General features: G+C 40.6%; 2 protein-coding genes and 1 long non-coding RNA gene across 7 annotated transcripts in view; 1 reads left to right on the forward strand and 2 right to left on the reverse strand.

Annotated features, from left to right (window-relative positions):
* LOC133246454 (solute carrier family 23 member 1-like) overlaps nucleotides 1-20,750 on the reverse strand; it is a 170,504-nt gene that overhangs the window by 20,256 nt on the left and 129,498 nt on the right. The gene's annotated exons all lie outside the window — the stretch shown is intronic.
* LOC133246458 (uncharacterized) lies at nucleotides 179-20,709 on the forward strand. Of its 3 annotated transcripts, XR_009736045.1 has the most exons (3): nucleotides 179-347; nucleotides 13,935-14,036; nucleotides 19,107-20,709. It is a non-coding gene; the product is annotated as an uncharacterized LOC133246458 (long non-coding RNA). The 3 variants fall into 3 exon arrangements; XR_009736044.1 differs by lacking the exon at nucleotides 179-347 and having other exon boundaries at nucleotides 7,601-14,036; nucleotides 19,062-20,709; XR_009736043.1 differs by lacking the exon at nucleotides 179-347 and having other exon boundaries at nucleotides 7,601-14,036.
* The window catches only part of LOC133246457 (solute carrier family 23 member 2-like), a 46,202-nt gene continuing 44,480 nt past the window's right edge, over nucleotides 19,029-20,750 (reverse strand). The window contains exon 5 of the mRNA XM_061414805.1: nucleotides 19,029-19,226. Coding sequence (XP_061270789.1) covers nucleotides 19,209-19,226 — 18 coding nt within the window. The 3' untranslated portion in view covers nucleotides 19,029-19,208. The remainder of the gene's footprint in view (nucleotides 19,227-20,750) is intronic.

Raw genomic sequence — 20,750 nt, forward strand, 5'->3', positions numbered from 1 at the left:
CAGTGGTTACAACTCCACCCTTCCATGTCAGGGGACAAAGGTTCAATCCCACACACCCAGCAGCATGGTGTGGCCAATAATAAATAAATAAAATGTAAAAACTATTCTTAATTGGTAAGGAGTAAAAAACAGATTGGGTAACTTCCCTGGTAACTCAGCTGGTAAAGAAACCACTTGCAGGGGAGGAGGAGCTAAGATGGCGGAGGAGTAGGACAGGGAGAACACTTTCTCCCCCACAAATTCATCAAAAGAACATTTAAACGCAGAGTAAATTGCACAAAACAACTTCTGAATGCCGGCAGAGGACATCAGGCACCCAGAAAAGCAACCCAAGTCTTCGAAAGGAGGTAGGGAAAAATATAAAAGACAAAAAAAGGGACAAAAGAGGGAGGGATGGAGTTCCGTCCCGGGAAGGGAGTCTTAAAAAGAGAGAAATTTCCAAACACCAGGAAACCTTCTCACTGCCAAATCTGTGCCCAGCCTTGGAAGCACAGAGGGCAACATAACAGGGAGGAAAAATAAACAATTAAAACCCGCACATTGCGAGCCCTAGGGTAACTCTCCCAGCCGAGAAGCAGCGCAGACGCCTGCACACGCCATTAGCAAGCGGGGGCTGGGCAGGGAGGCGTGGCGCGGGCTGCATTGCAAGAATCTGGCTTGAATACCCCGAGCACTATCTGAGCGAAATAATTTGGGCTAGCAAACCAGACTGTGGGATATCTACCACGCAAAAAGCCAGCCCTAACCTATGACACCGCCAGGCCCGCGCACAGAACAAAGGACTGAACAGAGATAGCCGGCGGCAGACCATCCCCCTCAGGTGATAGGCAGCCAGAGCCGGAAGGGGGCAATCGCAGCCCCAGAGAGACATTATCTATAAAACTGTAAGCAGGCTTCTTTGCTAACTAAAACTTCTTGGGGGGTCTGGACGGTCAACATCTGCCTGAGAAGGTGTACCAGTGCACAACTAGATAACCGAGCGGCGGGGAGGCGATAAGTCGCAGCAATCGCGCGCGCAAAACACCTCATCACCTGAGCTGCTCGGATCTGGGAAGGGCACAAAACGCAGGCCCAACCGAGAGTCTGCACCTCTGAGGACTACGCGAGTGCTTGAACCTGAGTGGCTTGGACCTGGGAAGTACAGGCAGCCCAGGGCCGGCCACGGATGGTTCCCAGCGGAGCAACCTAGAGCCTGAGCAGCGTGGGCAGAGAGGCTACACGCACCGTGAACGGGGTCAGACCCAGTGTGGCTGAGGCACTTTGAGCACACGCCAATGTTATTTCTTTGCAGCATCCCTCCCTACCTCCCCTCAGTGCGACTGCACAAGTGAGCCTATAAAAAAAAAAAAAAATTAAGTCCTCTATTATTCCTTTAATTTCCACTTTTATAACCGATTACTTTGCAAAAAACAAAAAGACCCTATTTTTTTTAAAGCAAACTTCATATATATATATATTTTTAATAATTTTTTGACCTTTTTTTTCTTTTTCCTTCTTTTCTTTAACATTGTATTTTTGAAATTCCAAACTCTACTCTAGATTTTTAATTTTAGCTTTTTAGTATTTGTTATCAATTTTGTACCTATAGTTTTTTTTTGTTTTTGTTTTTATGTAATTTCTATGACCCTTTTTTCTTTTTCTTTTTCTCTGTTTCTTTCTTTTCTTCCTTTAAATAACATTGTATATCTGAAATTCCAAACTCTACTCTAGATTTTTAATTTATGCTTTTTGGTATTTGTTATCAATTTTGTACCTGTATTTTTTTTTTTTTTTTTATAATTTATGCGACCTTGTTTGTTCTTGTTTTTTTTTTCTCTCTCTTTCTTTTTCTTCTTCTTTTTTTAACATTGTATTTTTGAAATTCCAAACTCTACTCTAGAGTTTTAACTTTTGCTTTTTGGTATTAGTTATCAATTTTGTACCTATATTTTCTTTATAATTTTTGCGACCTTGTTTGTTTTTGTTTGTTCATTTTTTCTCTCTTTCTTTTCCTTCTTCTTTTCTTTAACATCGTATTTTTGAAATTCCAAACTCTACTCTAGATTAAAAATTTTTGCTTTTATGTATTTGTTACCAATTTTGTACCTTTAAGAACCCAATCATCAGGACCCATTTTTCACTAGGGAGCAAGATTACTGGCTTAACTGCTGTCTCTCCCTTTGGACTCTCCTTTTTCTCCACTAGGTCACCTGTGTCTCTTCCCTAACCCCTCTCTACTCTACCCAACTCTGTGAATTTCTGTGTGTTCCAGACGGTGGAGAACACTTAGGGAACTGATTATTGGTTGGATCTGTCTTCCTCCTTTTCATTCCACCCATTTATCCTCCTGGCCACCTCTGCCACCTTCCTCCTTCTTCTCTTTTCTGTATAACTCTGTGAACAACTCTGAGCGGTCCAGTTGTGGAGTGCACATAAGGAAGAGATTACTGAATAGCCCACTCTCTCCTCTCTTGATTCTACCCCATCTCATTCGGGTCACCTCTAACTCCCTCCTCACTCTTCTCTTCTCCATATAACGCTGTAAACCTCTCTGGGCGAAACAAGTTTCAGGGCAAGACATACCAAGCAAATTCTCCAGCAGCAAGGAACACAGCCCTGAGCTCCAAGATACAGGCAGCCCAAAGTCACCCCAAAACCATAGACATCCCATAACTCATTACTGGACATTTCATTGCACTCCAGAGAGAAGAAATACAGCTCCACCCACCAGAACACCGACACAAGCTTCCCTAACCAAGAAACCTTGACAAGCCACCTGTACAAACCCACACAGAGTGAGGAAACGCCACAATAAAGAGAACTCCACAAACTGCCAGAATACAGAAAGGACACCCCAAACTCAGCAATTTAAACAAGATGAAGAGACAGAGGAATACCCAGCAGATAAAGGAACAGGATAAATGCCCACCAAACCAAACCAAAGAGGAAGAGATAGGGAATCTACCTGATAAAGAATTCTGAATAATGATAGTGAAATCTTGAAATCAAAATGGAATCACAGATAAATAGCTTGGAGACAAAGATTGAGAAGATGCAAGAAAGGTGTAACAAGGACCTAGAAGAAATAAAAGAGAGTCAATATAAAATGAATAATGCAATAAGTGAAATTAAAAACACTCTGGAGGCAGCAAATAGTAGAATAACAGAGGCAGAAGATAGGATTAGTGAATTAGAAGATAGAATGGTAGAAATAAATGAATCAGAGAGGATAAAAGAAAAACGAATTAAAAGAAATGAGGACAATCTCAGAGACCTCCAGGACAATATTAAATGCTACAACATTCGAATCATAGGGGTCCCAGAAGAAGAAGACAAAAAGAAAGACCATGAGAAAATACTTGAGGAGATAATAGTTGAAAACTTCCCTAAAATGGGGAAGGGAATAATCACCCAAGTCCAAGAAACCCAGAGAGTCCCAAACAGGATAAACCCAAGGCAAAACACCCCAAGACACATATTAATCGAATTAACAAAGATCAAACACAAAGAACAAATATTAAAAGCAGCAAGGGAAAAACAACAAATAACACACAAGGGAATTCCCATTAGAATAACAGCTGATCTTTCAATAGAAACTCTTCAAGCCAGGAGGGAATGGCAAGACATACTTAAAGTGATGAAAGAAAATAACCTACAGCTCAGATTATTGTACCCAGCAAGGATCTCATTCAAATATGAAGGAGAAATCAAAAGCTTCTCAGAGAAGCAAAAGCTGAGAGAATTCAGCACCACCAAACCAACTCTCCAACAAATACTAAAGGATATTCTCTAGACAGGAAACACAAAAACAGTGTATAAACTCGAACCCAAAACAATAAAGTAAATGGCAATGGGATCATACATATCAGTAATTACCTTAAATGTAAATGGGTTGAATGCCCCGACCAAAAGACAAAGACTGGCTGAATGGATACAAAAACAAGACCCCTACATATGTTGTCTACAAGAGACCCACCTCAAAACAGGGGACACATACAGACTGAAAGTGAAGGGCTGGAAAAAGATTTTCCATGCAAATAGGGACCAAAAGAAAGCAGGAGTAGCAATACTCATATCAGATAAAATAGACTTTAAAACAAAGGCTGTGAAAAGAGACAAAGAAGGTCACTACATAATGATCAAAGGATCAATCCAAGAAGAAGATATAACAATTATAAATATATATGCACCCAACACGGGAGCGCCACAATATGTAAGACAAATGCTAACAAGTATGAAAGGAGAAATTAACAATAACACAATAATAGTGGGAGACTTTAATACCCGACTCATACCTATGGATAGATCAACTAAACATAAAATTAACAAGGAAACACAAACGTTAAACGATACAATAGACCAGTTAGACCTAATTGATATCTATAGGACATTTCATCCCAAAACAATGAATTTCACCTTTTTCTCAAGTGCACATGGAACCTTCTCCAGGATAGATCACATCCTGGGCCATAAATCTAGCCTTGGTAAATTCAAAAAAATAGAAATCATTCCAAGCATCTTTTCTGACCACAGTGCAGTAAGATTAGATCTCAATTACAGGAGAAAAACTATTAAAAATTCCAACATATGGAGGATGAACAACACGCTGCTGAATAACCAACAAATCACAGAAGAAATCAAAAAAGAAATCAAAATTTGCATAGAAACTAGTGAAAATGAAAACACAACAACTCAAAACCTGTGGGACACTTTAAAAGCAGTCCTAAGGGGAAAGTTCATAGCAGTACAGGCATACCTCAAGAAACAAGAAAAAAGTCAAATAAATAACCTAACCCTACACCTAAAGCAACGAGAAAAGGAAGAAATGAAGAACCCCAGGGTTAGTAGAAGGAAGGAAATCTTAAAAATTAGGGCAGAAATAAATGCAAAAGAAACAAAAGAGACCATAGCAAAAATCAACAAAGCCAAAAGCTGGTTCTTTGAAAGGATACATAAAATTGACAACCCATTAGCCAGACTCATCAAGAAACAAAGGGAGAAAAATCAAATCCATAAAATTAGAAATGAAAATGGAGAGATCACAACAGACAACACAGAAATACAAAGGATCATAAGAGACTACTATCAACAATTATGTGCCAATAAAATGGACAACGTGGAAGAAATGGACAAATTCTTAGAAAAGTACAACTTTCCAAAACTGGACCAGGAAGAAATAGAAAATCTTAACAGACCCATCACAAGCACGGAAATTGAAACTGTAATCAGAACTCTTCCAGCAAACAAAAGCCCAGGTCCAGACGGCTTCACAGCTGAATTCTACCAAAAATTTAGAGAAGAGCTAACACCTATTCTGCTCAAACTCTTCCAGAAAATTGCAGAGGAAGGTAAACTTCCAAACTCATTCTATGAGGCCACCATCACCCTAATACCAAAACCTGACAAAGATGCCACAAGAAAAGAAAACTACAGGCCAATATCACTGATGAACATAGATGCAAAAATCCTTAACAAAATTCTAGCAATCAGAATCCAACAACACATTAAAAAGATCATACACCATGACCAAGTGGGCTTTATCCCAGGGATGCAAGGATTCTTCAATATCCGCAAATCAATCAGTGTAATACACCACATTAACAAATTGAAAAACAAGAACCATATGATTATCTCAATAGATGCAGAGAAAGCCTTTGACAAAATTCAACATCCATTTATGATAAGAACTCTCCAGAAAACAGGAATAGAAGGAACATACCTCAACATAATAAAAGCTATATATGACAAACCCACAGCAAACATTATCCTCAATGGTGAAAAATTGAAAGCATTTCCTCTAAAGTCAGGAACAAGACAAGGGTGCCCACTTTCACCATTACTATTCCACATAGCTTTGGAAGTTTTGGCCACAGCAATCAGAGCAGAAAAAGAAATAAAAGGAATCCAAATTGGAAAAGAAGACGTAAAACTCTCACTATTTGCAGATGACATGATCCTTTACATAGAAAACCCTAAAGACTCCACCAGAAAATTACTAGAACTAATCAATGATTATAGTAAAGTTACAGGATATAAAATCAACACACAGAAATCCCTTGCATTCCTATACACTAATAATGAGAAAACTGAAAGAGAAATTAAGGAAACAATTCCATTCACCATTGCGATGGAAAGAATAAAATACTTAGGAATATATCTACCTAAAGAAACTAAAGACCTATATATAGAAAACTATAAAACACTGGTGAAAGAAATCAAAGAGGACACTAATAGATGGAGAAATATACCATGTTCATGGATTGGAAGAATCAATATAGTGAAAATGAGTATACTACCCAAAGCAATTTATAGATTCAATGCAATCCCTATCAAGCTACCAACAGTATTCTTCACAGAGCTAGAACAAATAATTTCACAATTTGTATGGAAATACAAAAAACCTCAAATAGCCAAAGCTATCTTGAGAAAGAAGAAGGGAACTGGAGGAATCAACCTACCTGACTTCAGGCTCTACTACAAAGCCACAGTCATCAAGACAGTATGGTACTGGCACAAAGACAGAAGTATTGATCAATGGAACAAAATAGAAAGCCCAGAGATAAATCCACGCACATATGGACACCTTATCTTTGACAAAGGAGGCAAGAATATACAATGGATTAAAGACAATCTCTTTAACAAGTGGTGCTGGCAAAACTGGTCAACCACTTGTAAAAGAATGAAACTAGAACACTTTCTAACACCATACACAAAAATAAACTCAAAATGGATTAAAGATCTCAACGTAAGACCAGAAACTATAAAACTCCTAGAGAATATAGGCAAAACACTCTCCGACATACATGACAGCAGGATCCTCTATGACCCACCTCCCAGAATATTGGAAATAAAAGCAAAAATAAACAAATGGGACCTAATTAAACTTAAAAGCTTCTGCACAACAAAGGAAACTATTAGCAAGGTGAAAAGGCAGCCTTCAGAATGGGAGAAAATAATAGCAAATGAAGCAATGAACAAACAACTAATCTCCAAAATATACAAGCAACTCCTACAGCTCAATTCCAGAAAAATAAATGACCCAATCAAACAATGGGCCAAAGAACTAAATAGACATTTCTCCAAAGAAGACATACAGATGGCTAACAAACACATGAAAAGATGCTCAACATCACTCATTATCAGAGAAATGCAAATCAAAACCACTATGAGGTACCATTTCATGCCAGTCAGAATGGCTGCAATCCATAAGTCTATAAGCAATAAATGCTGGATTGGGTGTGGAGAAAAGGGAACTCTCTTACACTGTTGGTGGGAATGCAAACTAGTACAGCCACTATGGAGAACAGTGTGGAGATTCCTTAAAAAACTGGGAATAGAACTGCCTTATGATCCAGCAATCCCACTGCTGGGCATACACACTGAGGAAACCAGAAGGGAAAGAGACACGTGTACCCCAGTGTTCATCGCAGCACTGTTTATAATAGCCAGGACATGGAAGCAACCTAGATGTCCATCAGCAGATGAATGGATTAGAAAGCGGTGGTACATATACACAATGGAGTATTACTCAGCCATTGAAAAGAATACATTTGAATCAGTTCTAATGAGGTGGATGAAACTGGTGCCTATTATACAGAGTGAAGTAAGCCAGAAAGAAAAACACCAATACCGTATACTAACGCATATATATGGAATTTAGAAACATGGTAACAATAACCCTGTGTACGAGACAGCAAAAAAGACACCGATATATAGAACAGTCTTATGGACTCTGTGGGAGAGGGAGAGGGTGGGGAGATTTGGGAGAATAGCATTGAAACATGTATAATATCATGTATGAAACGAGTCGCCAGTCCAGGTTCGATGCACGGTACTGGACGCTTGGGGCTGGTGCACTGGGACGACCCAGAGGGAGGGTAAGGGAGGGAGGAGGGAGGAGGGTTCAGGATGGGGAATGCGGGTATACCTGTGGCAGATTCATTTCGATATTTGGCCAAACTAATACAATATTGTAAAGTTTAAAAAAAAAAAAAAAGAAACCACTTGCAATGCAGGAGACCCCAGTTCGATTCCTGGGTCAGGAAGAGCCCCTGGACAAGGGATAGGCTACCCACTCCAGTATTCTTGGGCTTCCCTGGTGGCTCAGACAGTAAAGAATCCACCTGCAACACAGGAGAACTGGGTTCGATCCCTGGGTTGGGAAGATCCCCTGGAGGACCCACTCCAGGGGGTAGCAATCCAGTCCATTGTTCTTGCCGGGAGAATCCCCATGGACAGAGGAGCCTGGTGGGCTACAGTCCACGGGGTCACAAAGGGTCAGACACGACTGAGCACAGCACAAAACAGATTACAGGCTAGATTTGGTCCAAGAGCCACAGCTTGCTGACTCTTGCTTTAGAGGACTCAGAAACACAAGAATAGTGAACGCACTAAAGAAACACGGTTATGTCTGTCGCTTGGGATCCTGTGCTCGGTGCAAGCTCAGCATGACCCACATCCCTAAACATCCTCTCACTACTAGTACTGTGTCCCCAGAACAAGGTAACTGCTTCTGACTATTACAGTGTTAGAGCAGCCACGTCATTAGAACACAGGAAGGATTCAAGCAACAGAAGAGCTTGGGCAGGAGAGGAGACAAATTAACTTGTTGGACCTTTCTTCTCAGATAGAACGAAGGCAAGAGATTCTTGTATAAGAAATTATAGTGCTTGGGTCTTCCCTGGTCCCTCAGTGACAAAGAATCCACTTGCCAGTGCAGGACACATGGGTTCCATCCCTGATCCAGGAAGATCCCACATGCCGCAGAGCAACTAAGCCCATGGGCCACAACTATTGACCCTGTGCTCTAGAGCCCGGGAGCTGCACCTACTGATCCCACGTGCCTCACCTACTGAAGCCCAGGTACCCTGGAGCCCATGCTCCGCAACAAGAGAAGCCACTGAAATGAGAAGCCCATGCACCACAACTAGAGAGTAGCCCCCACTTGCCCATGTGCAGCGACGAAGGCCCAGCCCAGCCAAAAGTAAGTTTTAAAAAAAGGAATTATAGTTCTCAGTAAGTCTAAGTGAAAGGGAAATCGTGCCCCTGGCATCTAGCAGATCAGGGTAAAGAAACTGATGAAATAAAATTCATATTTTAAGGCAGACAAGAAAAAAAATTAAATATAAAAGATGATTGCTCCTTGGAAGAAAAGCTATAATAAACTTAGACAGTATATTAAAAAAGCAGAGACATTACTTTGCCAACAAAGGTCCGTATAGTCAAAGCTGTGGTTTTTCTAGTCGTCATGTATGGATGTGAGAGCTGGACCATAAAGAAGGCTCAGCACCAAAGAATTGATACTTTTGAACTGTGGTGCTGGAAAAGACTCTTGAGAGCCTCTTGGACTGCAAAGAGATCTAACCAGGATATATAAAAGAAATAAATCCTGAATATTCATTGGAAGGGCTGATGCTGAAGCTGAAGCTCCAATCCTTTGGTCACCTGATATGAAGAGCTGACACACTGGAAAAGACCCTGATGCTGGGAAAGATTGGAGGCAGGAGGAGAAGGGGACGACAGAGGATGAGATGGTTGGATGGCATCACCAACTCGATGGACATGAGTTTGAACAAACTCTGGGTGATGGTGAAGGACAGGGAAGCCTGCATGCTGCAGTCCATGGGGTCGCAAAGAGTCAGACACAACTGAGCGACTGAACAACAACAACAACAACAAAGGAAGACAAGAAAAAAAATTAAATATTAAATTCTTTCTGTTTGTTTGGGCCTCCTCCCTCCCTAAAATGCAGTGTCCACCCACATTACACATTAACCGGAGCTCTTCAAAGATGGAAGGGCCAGATAAACTGTAAAGCAGTTTTTCTTTTCTTTCTTCTGATGTTAACAATGTAACTTCTTTAATTTATTTATCTTTTAATTGAAGGATTAGTGCTTTACAGAATTGTGTTGGTTTCTGCCAAACATCAACATGAATCAGCCATAGGTATACATATGTTCCCTCCCTCTTGAACCTCTCTCCCATTTTCCTGCCCATCCCACCCCTCTTGGTTGTAGCAATGTAACTTCTTGAAAGAATAGTGTTCTTTCTCAGCTCTGTTGGGAGTCATGGTGACCTGCTGCTCCCTTCTATGTGCTTACCTGGACAATGTATCCCTGGTGAACTTTACATGAAATATCAGTATGTCATTTTAACATATGATCCTTTTTCTCAAAAATGTATATGACTATGTCTTTGACTTCTAACAGGTGAAACAGTTCCCAGAGCTGCCTGACAATCTGCTCCCTGGGTTATAATCCTCAGTATGGCTCGAATAAAATCCCTCTTTTTTTTTTTTCTTAACTTGATAGTTAATTAAAATTTCCACTTCTTATTCTTTGCTTAGTTTTAATTTGCATTTACCAAAGCCAAGTATTGCCTCCCTGGGGAAGAGTAGAAACAAAACCAAACCTCAAATCACATGTGTTTTGTGATTCATGCTATTGATGATATAATACAAATAGGCTGCACTGAACAAGAAATATACCCTGCTTTGAAAAAAGTGGTTCGACAAATGGCATTTGAAGGTTAGCCAATTGACTTGGCAAAAATCCAGAGCCCACCAGCTTGACAAGTCAAATCCTTAGGTATGTCTTGGTCTAGAGCTACACAGAAAAGTTTATTAAATACTAAAAACCCCTGTTAACTCTGAGTCCACCTTGAGAACAGAAAGGAAGCACAAGGACTTGATAGATCACTGAAGTACATCACATATGGTGTGCTCTTGGACTGCACATCAGAGCACAGGCATGTGCAGAAAGGCTGTTTTTGAAAGGGAAGAACAGCAGAAAGTTCTGGCTGAAATTCACAAGTTATGGCTCAGACTGGTCTCAGACCAGCATCCCAACCAGCACAGCACTCCTGAGATAACAGAAGTGTTGGTGGTTGAGTCCACGCCGAAAGAGGGCTGACCCTGGCAGATGCCAGATGCTACAGCTCTGAGTGGGGCATTTGGTGCAGAGGTGGCCCAAAGGAGCTATTCAGCCACTCTCCTTCTGAAAGGCCATTCCTAACTAGTCTGCTACTCAGCACTGTTTGGAATTAGAGTACTACTGACCTGCACCAGATAATTCCAAGATCAGAAATCTCAATGATATCTTGAATGATGTCAGAAAGACATTCAAATAAGGAAGGGGTGTGCGTGCATGCTAAGTCTCATCAACAGAACTTGCTGATTAAAAGGAAATAGTTACATTCAGGAGAAGAAAACACGGTTACACAAGGAGGAGTTCATAGGATCCATGAATAAGTGACAGTCCCTGCCTTCCCTGGACACTACTTCACAAGATAATCTAACTCGAGCAACCAAGATTTGGATCTCACTATGTGGGTCTTTAAATTCAAAAAGCAAGTTGGAGTCTTGCTGAAGGTGCTGCTCATCCACCTGAGAAAGACTGAGACTGAAAGAGTGTAACATTTCAGTGGAAGGGCTTTGATGGAGAAGGAAGGCAAGTCTAAGTCCAGCCAATGAACAATGTGTGTGATGTGGCAGTGGACATGAAATTACCCAGAATCATCCCTTTAGAATTTTAGATTCTCAAGCTGTAGCCAATGGACTAGCACTTTGGTCTGGCAAGTTGGTCATAGAGGCTGTACTGAAATTTCACCTTTTATGGGACAGGACTTAATAGTCAAATCTCAAATACTGGTGGTTCATATCAATGTCCCCGTGTCTTACAAAAGAGGAGGGAAGTATGACTTTGAATGTAGTCGCTATGGTCCAGGAGATGACACCTCGGGTCACAAGCCACACACACGTGGACTCAGAAACTGCACAATCTCCATCTCTATCTGACATTGTTTGTGTTTCCCAGGATGATCCAGATTGATGACAATGATTGATTGATTGATGACAGTGATGGGCACAGGTGCCTCTAGTGGGAGAACATGAGGATAAATGGCCCATCACAGAGCTGGTAGGCTGCCTGAACTGGACAGTCCACAGAGTAGGGAAGGTTTTTAACACTCTTTAAAAACCTGATGGTTCTGGAGAACTGTGGTGCTGGAGAAGACTCTTGAGAGTCCCTTGGACAGCAAGGAGATCAAACCAGTCAATCCTAAAGGAAATCAACCCTGAATATTCATTGGAAGCTGAAACTCCAATACTTTGGCCACCTGATGTGAAGAGCTGACTCATTGGAAAAGATCCTGATGCTGGGAAAAAATTGAGGACAGGAGGAAAAGGGGGTGACAGAGGATGAGATGGTTGGATGGCATCACCAACTCAATGGACATGAGTTTCAGCAAACTCCAGGAGACAGTGAAGGACAGGGAAGCCTGGCCTGCTGCAGTCCATGGGGTCACAGAGTCAGACATGACTTACTGACTGAACAACAAGAAAAACCTGGTATGGACAGTGTTTCTGATTTGAACTTTGCTTATCCTATCACTGAAGCCCTGGCCCAGGCTACGACACAGGGACTAGCAACCCAGACTGAAATCACCATGAAGATCAACTTATATATTAAACAGCTCAAGGATCACTTTTCACAGCATGAACATGACAGGAATGGAGCAAGAAATACAATATCCATTGATCTTTTCATATTTCATGACTGCTGATTCTGCTGCTAAGTCGCTTCAGTCATATCCGACTCTGTGCAACCTTATAGACGGCAGCCCGCCAGGCTCCGCCATCCCTGGGATTCTCCAGGCAAGAACACTGGAGTGGGTTGCCATTTCCTTCTCCGATGCATGAAAGTGAAAAGTGAAAGTGAAGTCGCTCAGTACTGCTGACTCCTAGCGACCCCACGGACTGCAGCCTACCAGGCTCCTCCATCCATGGGATTTTCCAGGCAAGAGTACTGGAGTGGGGTGCCATTGCCTTCTCCATATTTCATGACACTTCACCCCAAAGCAGTAAAATTACTGCAAAATTAGAATATGAAGCAATAAAATGTGGGTGACAAAGGCAGGAAGGGCAAGCTTTGCAGGGTAACACAGTGTAAGCTCAAGATCAAGCTGAAAATGGGGCACAAAAGTGAGTCGCCAGTGGAGCAGTTAGAGCAGAGGGTAAAGAAATCTTATTTTCCCAGGACTAGAGCTTTAGTTGTGTTCCTTAAGATGGAATACTAGAATCAATTTAATTTGACTTGCTGGTATTCGGATGGTATTTATGGGCCGGATTGGAAAGTCTGGTGTTTTTCAGAAGAAGACATGCATCCTACCCAGTGGAAAGAATCCAGTGACAATATATTTATTAAATCATGTGAAAGTACCTTGGGAAAGGACACACAAAGGAAGGTTTAGCAATGTTATTTTTCCTGCCCACTAATTAAAAGTTAGGGGAGAAAAACTCAAAACCCCCTCTAGGAGCAAGAAAATGGGTTGAAAAGGGCTCATCATGGGAAAAAAAAAAAAAAGATGGTGGCAGAATGAATTGGAGTCACCAAATCTTGCATCAAATAATGCTACTTTTGCCCATTGTGTTTAAATGGGAATAAGAAAATGATTTCTTAGTCATACTTCTAGATACATCTTCAATCTGGGATGCGGGGTGCTGGCATCATAGTTGATTCTATGAAACTGAAACACATCTAATAAAGCTAGACCCAAAGTATAGTGGGCTGTACTCAATGGACAACGAGGTGTTGGGAGGCACAGTGCAAAATAGCCTTGAAGGAGAAGGTCCTTGGGGAAAAGGCGAAGGGCCAGAAGTACCCAGGCATTGTGTACTGATTGCTGAAGAACATTTCCTGCCTTTGGCTATGCTCGGTGCCAAGATTTAACAATTAAACATTAAAGACGTTGCTTGAGAAAAATGGGTCATGAGATAAACACACGGGCCATTAAGAACGCGCTGGTCCTTGAAGTATCTTTTACTGATTATACCTTAGCCTTGTACGTGCTCTCCTGGTCATATGCTCTAAGCTCTTTGTTCCCTGCTCCTATAAAAAGGCTTGACTGCAGGAATAAAATTAGTCCTTGCAGAGACTGTCCGAGTGTTATTCTTTCAGGTTCGCCGTTTCCAAGTCCCAGGGAGAAAATCCCCACAAGGTGGCGCCCAAACAGGGACTTGATAGGAAGACTGAACAAAGCGGCGAGTCCTGCAGAAAGAGGTAAGCAGGATGGGACAACATAGCAGTAAGATTCCTTTCATTTCTATAATGCATCACTTTTTGAAACAAAATGGCGTTAATGTTTCAAGAGATCAGTTGAACGACTGCTATCATATTTTACTGGAACATAATCCATGGTTCCCAGAGGAAGGGATGCTCAATCTAGACATATGGAAAAGAGTTAAGAATAATGTTTTGCGAGCATATCGGCAAGGAGTCCATGTTCCCCCTCAATGGTGGGTTACATGGTCACTCATACGGGCTGTCATAGAACAAATTTAAGGGCATAATATTGATTTGGAAGTGGAAACTGTTCAGTCTTTACATGAATATGAGCTTAAGGAACAAGATATGCAAGGTGCTTTGAAATATAAGAATGTTATGCTCAATCAGACACAATCCCTAGGAAAACAGCTTGGAGACATATGTATACAGGATGCATCAAAACTGAAACCACTTAGAGCGGAAGTCATTTCATTCAACGGACGGCCCAAATCTGAGGTTTTCCCTTCTGCTCCGCCTGTAACAGCAGTTGCTAACTTTGCTCGTACTAACCATTTCAATCCTCCTCGGGAGATGCCTGCTTGCGCTTTCGCTTTTCCCATACAGTTTGATCAACCTTCCCAAGGCCAGAATGCTTGGGCTGGTTTAGATTTTGGTATGTTGTCTAGCTTTAAGAAAGCATGCACTCTGTATGGACCTACGTCTCCTTATTGTGTAGAATTCCTCAGAGGATGGGCTGATCATTGGATGCCATATGATTTTTTTCAAGTAGCGAAGATGATTCTAAATTCTCAACAATTACTTCAATGGCAAATGTGGGTTAATGATGAAGCCCAACAGATGGTGATTGACCAGCAATCTCATGGTAACCCCGCCAATTTAACCTATGATATACTTACTGGAACAGGAGCCATGGCTGATACGACTACGCAATTAGCTAATATTACCCCTCAAATGCTGCATTTCATTAAAGAAATTTCTTGCAGAGTATGGGCAAAGGTTGATAATGTTAACTCTGATAGTTCATTTGTTAAGATTACCCAAGGACATGAAGAGGAATATTCCCAATTTATAGGAAAATTAAAGGATGCCATTGAAAAATCTATCAAAGATGAAACCTTACAAAATATTATTTTAAAACAACTTGCCTGTGAAAATGCCAATGAGGAATGTCAATCCATGCTTAGACCAATTCGAAAAACTGGTTCTCTTATGGAGTACTGGAAAGCTTATAGAGATATCGGATCTATGTCCCATAGAGCAAAATTAGCGACACTAGAAACTTTTAATGTGCAAAAGGTTACCAATGCTAAATGTTTTAACTTCGGGAAGGCCAACCATATGAAAAAACAATGCCGAATGCCAGGGAAAAAAGCTAAAAATAATACTACTTCTAAAAAAAAAAAAAAAGGCCCCCAGGAGTTTGCCCAAAGTGTAAAAAGGGATTCCATTGGTTGAATGAATGTCATTCCAAATTCGATAAGGATGGAAATGCAATAACTACAGAGGCACAACAAAAACAACAAGGAAACTAATAAAGGGGCTATCCTCTAGCCCCACTACAAAAGGAGGACCCCACATTATGACACTACAAGCAGCTACATCTAAGAGTGCTTGCATTGATATACCTAGTCCTTATGACACGGAGTTAATAGAATTATACAATCCTCATAAAATCCCCACTGGATATTACAGTCCAGTCCCATCCGGAACAATGGGACTAATTTTAGGACGTAGCAGTTGTACCATGAAAGGTTTAGTAGTGTTGACTGGAGTTATGGATGAAGATTATGAAGGAGAGATACATGTCATGGTGAATGTCGTAAAATTAGGAAATATATACTTACAAAAAGGGGAGTGCTTTGCACAATTATTACTTTTGCCATATGTCAGACCATCGAGGGCATCTGATAAAATTAGGCAGGGGGGTTTTGGTAGCACCAATCTTACCGCCGCACTATCTACCTTATTAAAGGAACATCAAAAGCCTATGCTTACTCTAAAGATACGGGGGAAAAATTTCACAGGTATGTTGGATACAGGAGCCAACATTTCCATTATTAGAACTGAAGAATGGCCCCTTGAATGGGGTAAGACTGTGGCTCCTTCCAGGCTGTAACGGGTAAACAAGGCTGCTGCTGCTAAGTCGCTTCAGTCGTGTCCAACTCTGTGCGACCCCATAGATGGCAGCCCACCAGGCTCCCCCATCCCTGGGATTCTCCAGGAAAGAACACTGGAGTGGGTTGCCATTTCCTTCTCCAATGCATGAAAGTGAAAGTGAAGTCGCTCAGTCGTGTCCGACTCTTCGAGACCCCATGGACAGCAGCCTACCAGGCTCCTCCATCCATAGGATTTTCCAGACAAGAGTACTGGAGTGGGGTGCCATTGCCTTAAAACTTTTGTCAATGCATCCTATTTACAAGCTTATGGTCCTGATCAAATTGTAGCTTACATCAAACCATATATTACCAATATCCCCATTAATTTATGGGGAAGGGATTTTCTTGAACAAACGAAAGCCACGATTTCTCTGAATGAGCCTTTTTAATGGGGGCCATTAGGTTAACACTGCTGCCTCTCGATTGGGAATCTAATACCTCAATATGGACACCTCAATGGCCCCTGACTAAAGAAAAGTTGGCAGCTCTCACACAATTAATAACTGAGCAACTACAGAAAAATCATATAGCGCCTTCATTTTCCCCATGGAATTCTCCCATTTTTGTCATAAAAAAGAAATCAGAAAAATGGCGAATGTTGATAGATTTAAGAAATGTTAATAATACCATGATTCCTATGGGGCCCTTACAACCTGGATTGCCCTCCCCTTCCATGGTGCCAAAAGGATGGTCTATAATTATTACTGATTTACAAGATTGCTTTTTTACTATACCTTTACATCCTAAAGATAGAAAACATTTTGCTTTTTCAGTTCCTTCTATAAATCACATGGCTCCTATCAAAGATTTAAATGGAAGGTTTTACCTCAGGGAATGATGAACTCTCCTACCATTTGCCAATATCTCATATCTGTTTTATTACAACCCATTAGAGATAAATATCCTACTGCTTTCATAATTCATTATATGGATGATATACTCCTCTCCATGGAATCTGAACTCTATTTACAACAGTTATATGACAAAATCACTACCACTCTTCAAAATCATGGCCTGCTTGTTGCGCCAGACAAAATTCAATTGAAAGCACCCTTTAACTACTTAGAACATGTTATGGAAGAGTCTAAGATAAAACCTCAAAAACCTCAAATCTCTATGCATTCTCTACGCACATTAAATGATTTTCAAAAGTTGATAGGAGATATTAATTGGCTTCGGCCATCCATTGGCATTCCCACCTATACATTACAAAATTTATTCAACATTTTAGAAGGACCTCCTGACCCTAATAGTCCTAGACAGCTAACAACAGAAGCAAAAGAAGAACTAAAATTTGTTGAAAAATGCGTTCAACAATCTTTCTCAACTCGGCTGGATCATACCCAACCTATTTATTTATATATATTTCCTACTAAACATTCACCTACTGCAATCATAGCTCAAAAAAGCCCAATAGAATGGTTATATCTACATACTAAACAGTCAAAAAAAATCGTATCATACATTGAGAAAATAGGGCAACTAATTGTATCAGGAAGGAACCATATACAAACCTTAACTGGATTTAATCCATATGCAATACATGTCCCCTTGACAAAAAGAGAATTACAAATTGCTTTACAATATAACATGACCATGCAAATAGCATTAAATGATTTTCAGAATGTTATCTCATTCCATTTGCCTAAAGGAAAATTATGGGACTTCCTACAATTTACTAAATTTATAGTAACTAATATCATTGCATCCCAGCCTATTTCAAATGCACCTACCTATTTCACTGATGGCAACAAGAAAGGCATAGCTGGGATTGTCGGCCCTGATATCAAAGAGAAATTACCTACTACCTATTCGTCAATACAAGGAGTTGAATTATATGCTTTATATGCTCTTCTGTCTCTTCAACCATTACCCTTTAATATATATACTGATTCCAGATACCTTGCTTCCCTTTTCCCCGATTTTGTTACTGCCTTTTTATACAACCTAGATGAAGAATTATATATTCTCTTTTCAAAGACTCAAGCCTTAATTCGATCACGTATGGAACCCTTCTTCATTGCACATATACGTGCTCATTCAGGTTTACCTGGCCCCCTGGCTGCAGGAAATGATGCTATTGATAGGTTCATAGCTCCTGAGCTTCATAGCTCATAGGTTCATAGTTCATAGTTCATGTCTTTACATCTGCTATTGATGAACATGCTAATCTTCATACCAATGCTAAAAGATTGCACTCTAAATACCATATTCCCCTCACTGAAGTGAAACATATCATTAAATCCTATGACATCTGCGCTCCTCTGCACTTACATACCACAATTTCAGGAGTTAATCCTCATGGGCAACAGCCTAACTCCCTTTGACAATCTGACTTCACTCATTGCTCCTTAGGAAAGTTTCCTTTGCTTTTGGTCTCAATTGATACATTTTCAGGTTTTATATGGGCACTGCCTATCTCTTCAGAATCCAACAAACACACCATTTCCACACTTTTACTCATCTTCCCTGTTATGGGGATACCTTCGGTCTTAAAAACAGATAATGGGCCTGCATTTACCTCTCACTCATTTCGTTCATTTCTACTGGAATGGAATATAACACACATCACGGGGACACCCTATAATCCCCAGGGTCAACCAATTATCAAAAGAGCCCATCGTACTCTTAAAACTCATTTATTAAAACTAAAAGGGGGAATATGGAAGAGAAGATACACTTCTTATCCTATGAACCCTCAATTGTTATTATCTTTAACTCTTTATTCCTTAAATTTTTAAAATATTAATAAAAGATAGTTCTAATACTCGTGCAGACAGACATTTTGTAGAGGAAAACAGTAAGAAACTGTTAGAAGCCAACACACCAATATGGTATAAACAGTTTAATCAATGGCTGCCAGGAATCTTACGACTCCTAGGCAAAGGTTATGGTCTTGTTGTTGCAGATGGAGAAGAAATCTGGGTTCCACTTCGCCATGTCCATTACCGAGAAGTACCCGGAGACTGGACTCCCCTGACAGGTGATGCAGCTGACACGAAGGATCTCGTCAATGACCATAGAGGAGCTCAAGAGAAAACGTCAACGTCTGAACCCCGGACCTGAGCAATGGCATGTGTGGAAGATTCCTGCTGCATTGGAGCACTTTGCCAGTGTGTATGGGACTGCAAAAGGCTTAAAACCTCAAAACTATACCTTTTTATACAATCAGATCAGATCAGTCGCTCAGTCGTGTCCGACTCTTTGCGACCCCATGAATCGCAGCACGCCAGGCCTCCCCGTCCATCACCAACAGTACAGGTTATATCCAACCTTGTGTGCACTTCCCATACATGTTTATTGTAGGTAACTTTGATATAGATCTTTCTGCTAAGATTGTTAACTGTATAGCATGTGCCTTGTATACGTGTTTAAACCATACTATTTCACATCATAATGTCAATATTGCAATAGTCAAGCAGAGATCTGAATTGTGGCTTCCTGTTAACCTCACAGAACCATGGACCGACTCTGTATTTCTCTCAGTTCTGCTCAAAAATGGCTTAAAGAGGTCAAAGCGCATAATAGGATGGGTTATTGCTGGTATTCTTAGTCTAATATCTATTGTTACAGTAGGAACCCTATCTGGTATGGCACTACACAATTCTATACAGAATCATGATTTTATAACTGCTTGGCACAAAGATTCCCATGATCTCTGGACTCGACAAGCTCAAATAGATCAGCGATTGCAAACACGAATTAATGAATTACAAGCAGTGGTAATTAATATAGGAGATCAAATACAGCAACTTACTTTCCAAACACATACACGTTGTCACTGGAATTTTACTTCTTTCTGTCTGACTAACATGCTCTGTAATGGCACTGAGTATCCTTGGGATAAAGTTAAAGCACATTTGCAGGATCTCACGGATAACTCAAGTTTGGACATTAACCTTCTAAAACAACAAATTGCTAATTTTCAAGTTAAAATACCTAAGGAATTGTATAGCACCCAATTTTATGATACTTTAACCAAAACATTATCCTCTCTGAATCCTGGAACTTGGTTTTCAGGAGGCAACCTTTTTATATATGTATTAATTGCTCTGCTTTTTCTGTCATTGGTTATAGGACACAGATGTCTCTACTCAAGACTCCGTGCCTCTCACAACGGAGTCCAACTAGCAGCTGCCATGCTTAAACTAAAAACAAAAGGAGGATATGTTGGGAGGCACAGTGCAAAATAGCCTTGAAGGAGAGGGTCCTTGGGGAAAAGGTGAAGGGCCAGAAGTACCCAGGCATTGTGTACTGATTGCTGAAGAACATTTCCTGCCTTTGGCTATGCTCAGCGCCAAGATTTAACAATTAAACATTAAAGACGTTGCTTGAGAAAAATGGGTCATGAGATAAACACATGGTCCATTAAAAACGCGCTGGTCCTTGAAGTATTTTTACTAATTATACCTTAGCCTTGTATGTGCTCTGCTGGCTGTACGCTCTAAGCTCTTTGTTCCCTGCTCCTATAAAAAGGCTTGACTGCAGGAATAAAATTGTCAGTCCTTGCAGAGACTGTCCGAGTGTTGTTCTTTCAGGTTTGCCATTTCCA

The sequence above is a fragment of the Bos javanicus genome, chromosome 4, assembly GCF_032452875.1.
Source record: "Bos javanicus breed banteng chromosome 4, ARS-OSU_banteng_1.0, whole genome shotgun sequence".
In the NCBI taxonomy this organism is placed as follows: domain Eukaryota; kingdom Metazoa; phylum Chordata; class Mammalia; order Artiodactyla; family Bovidae; genus Bos; species Bos javanicus.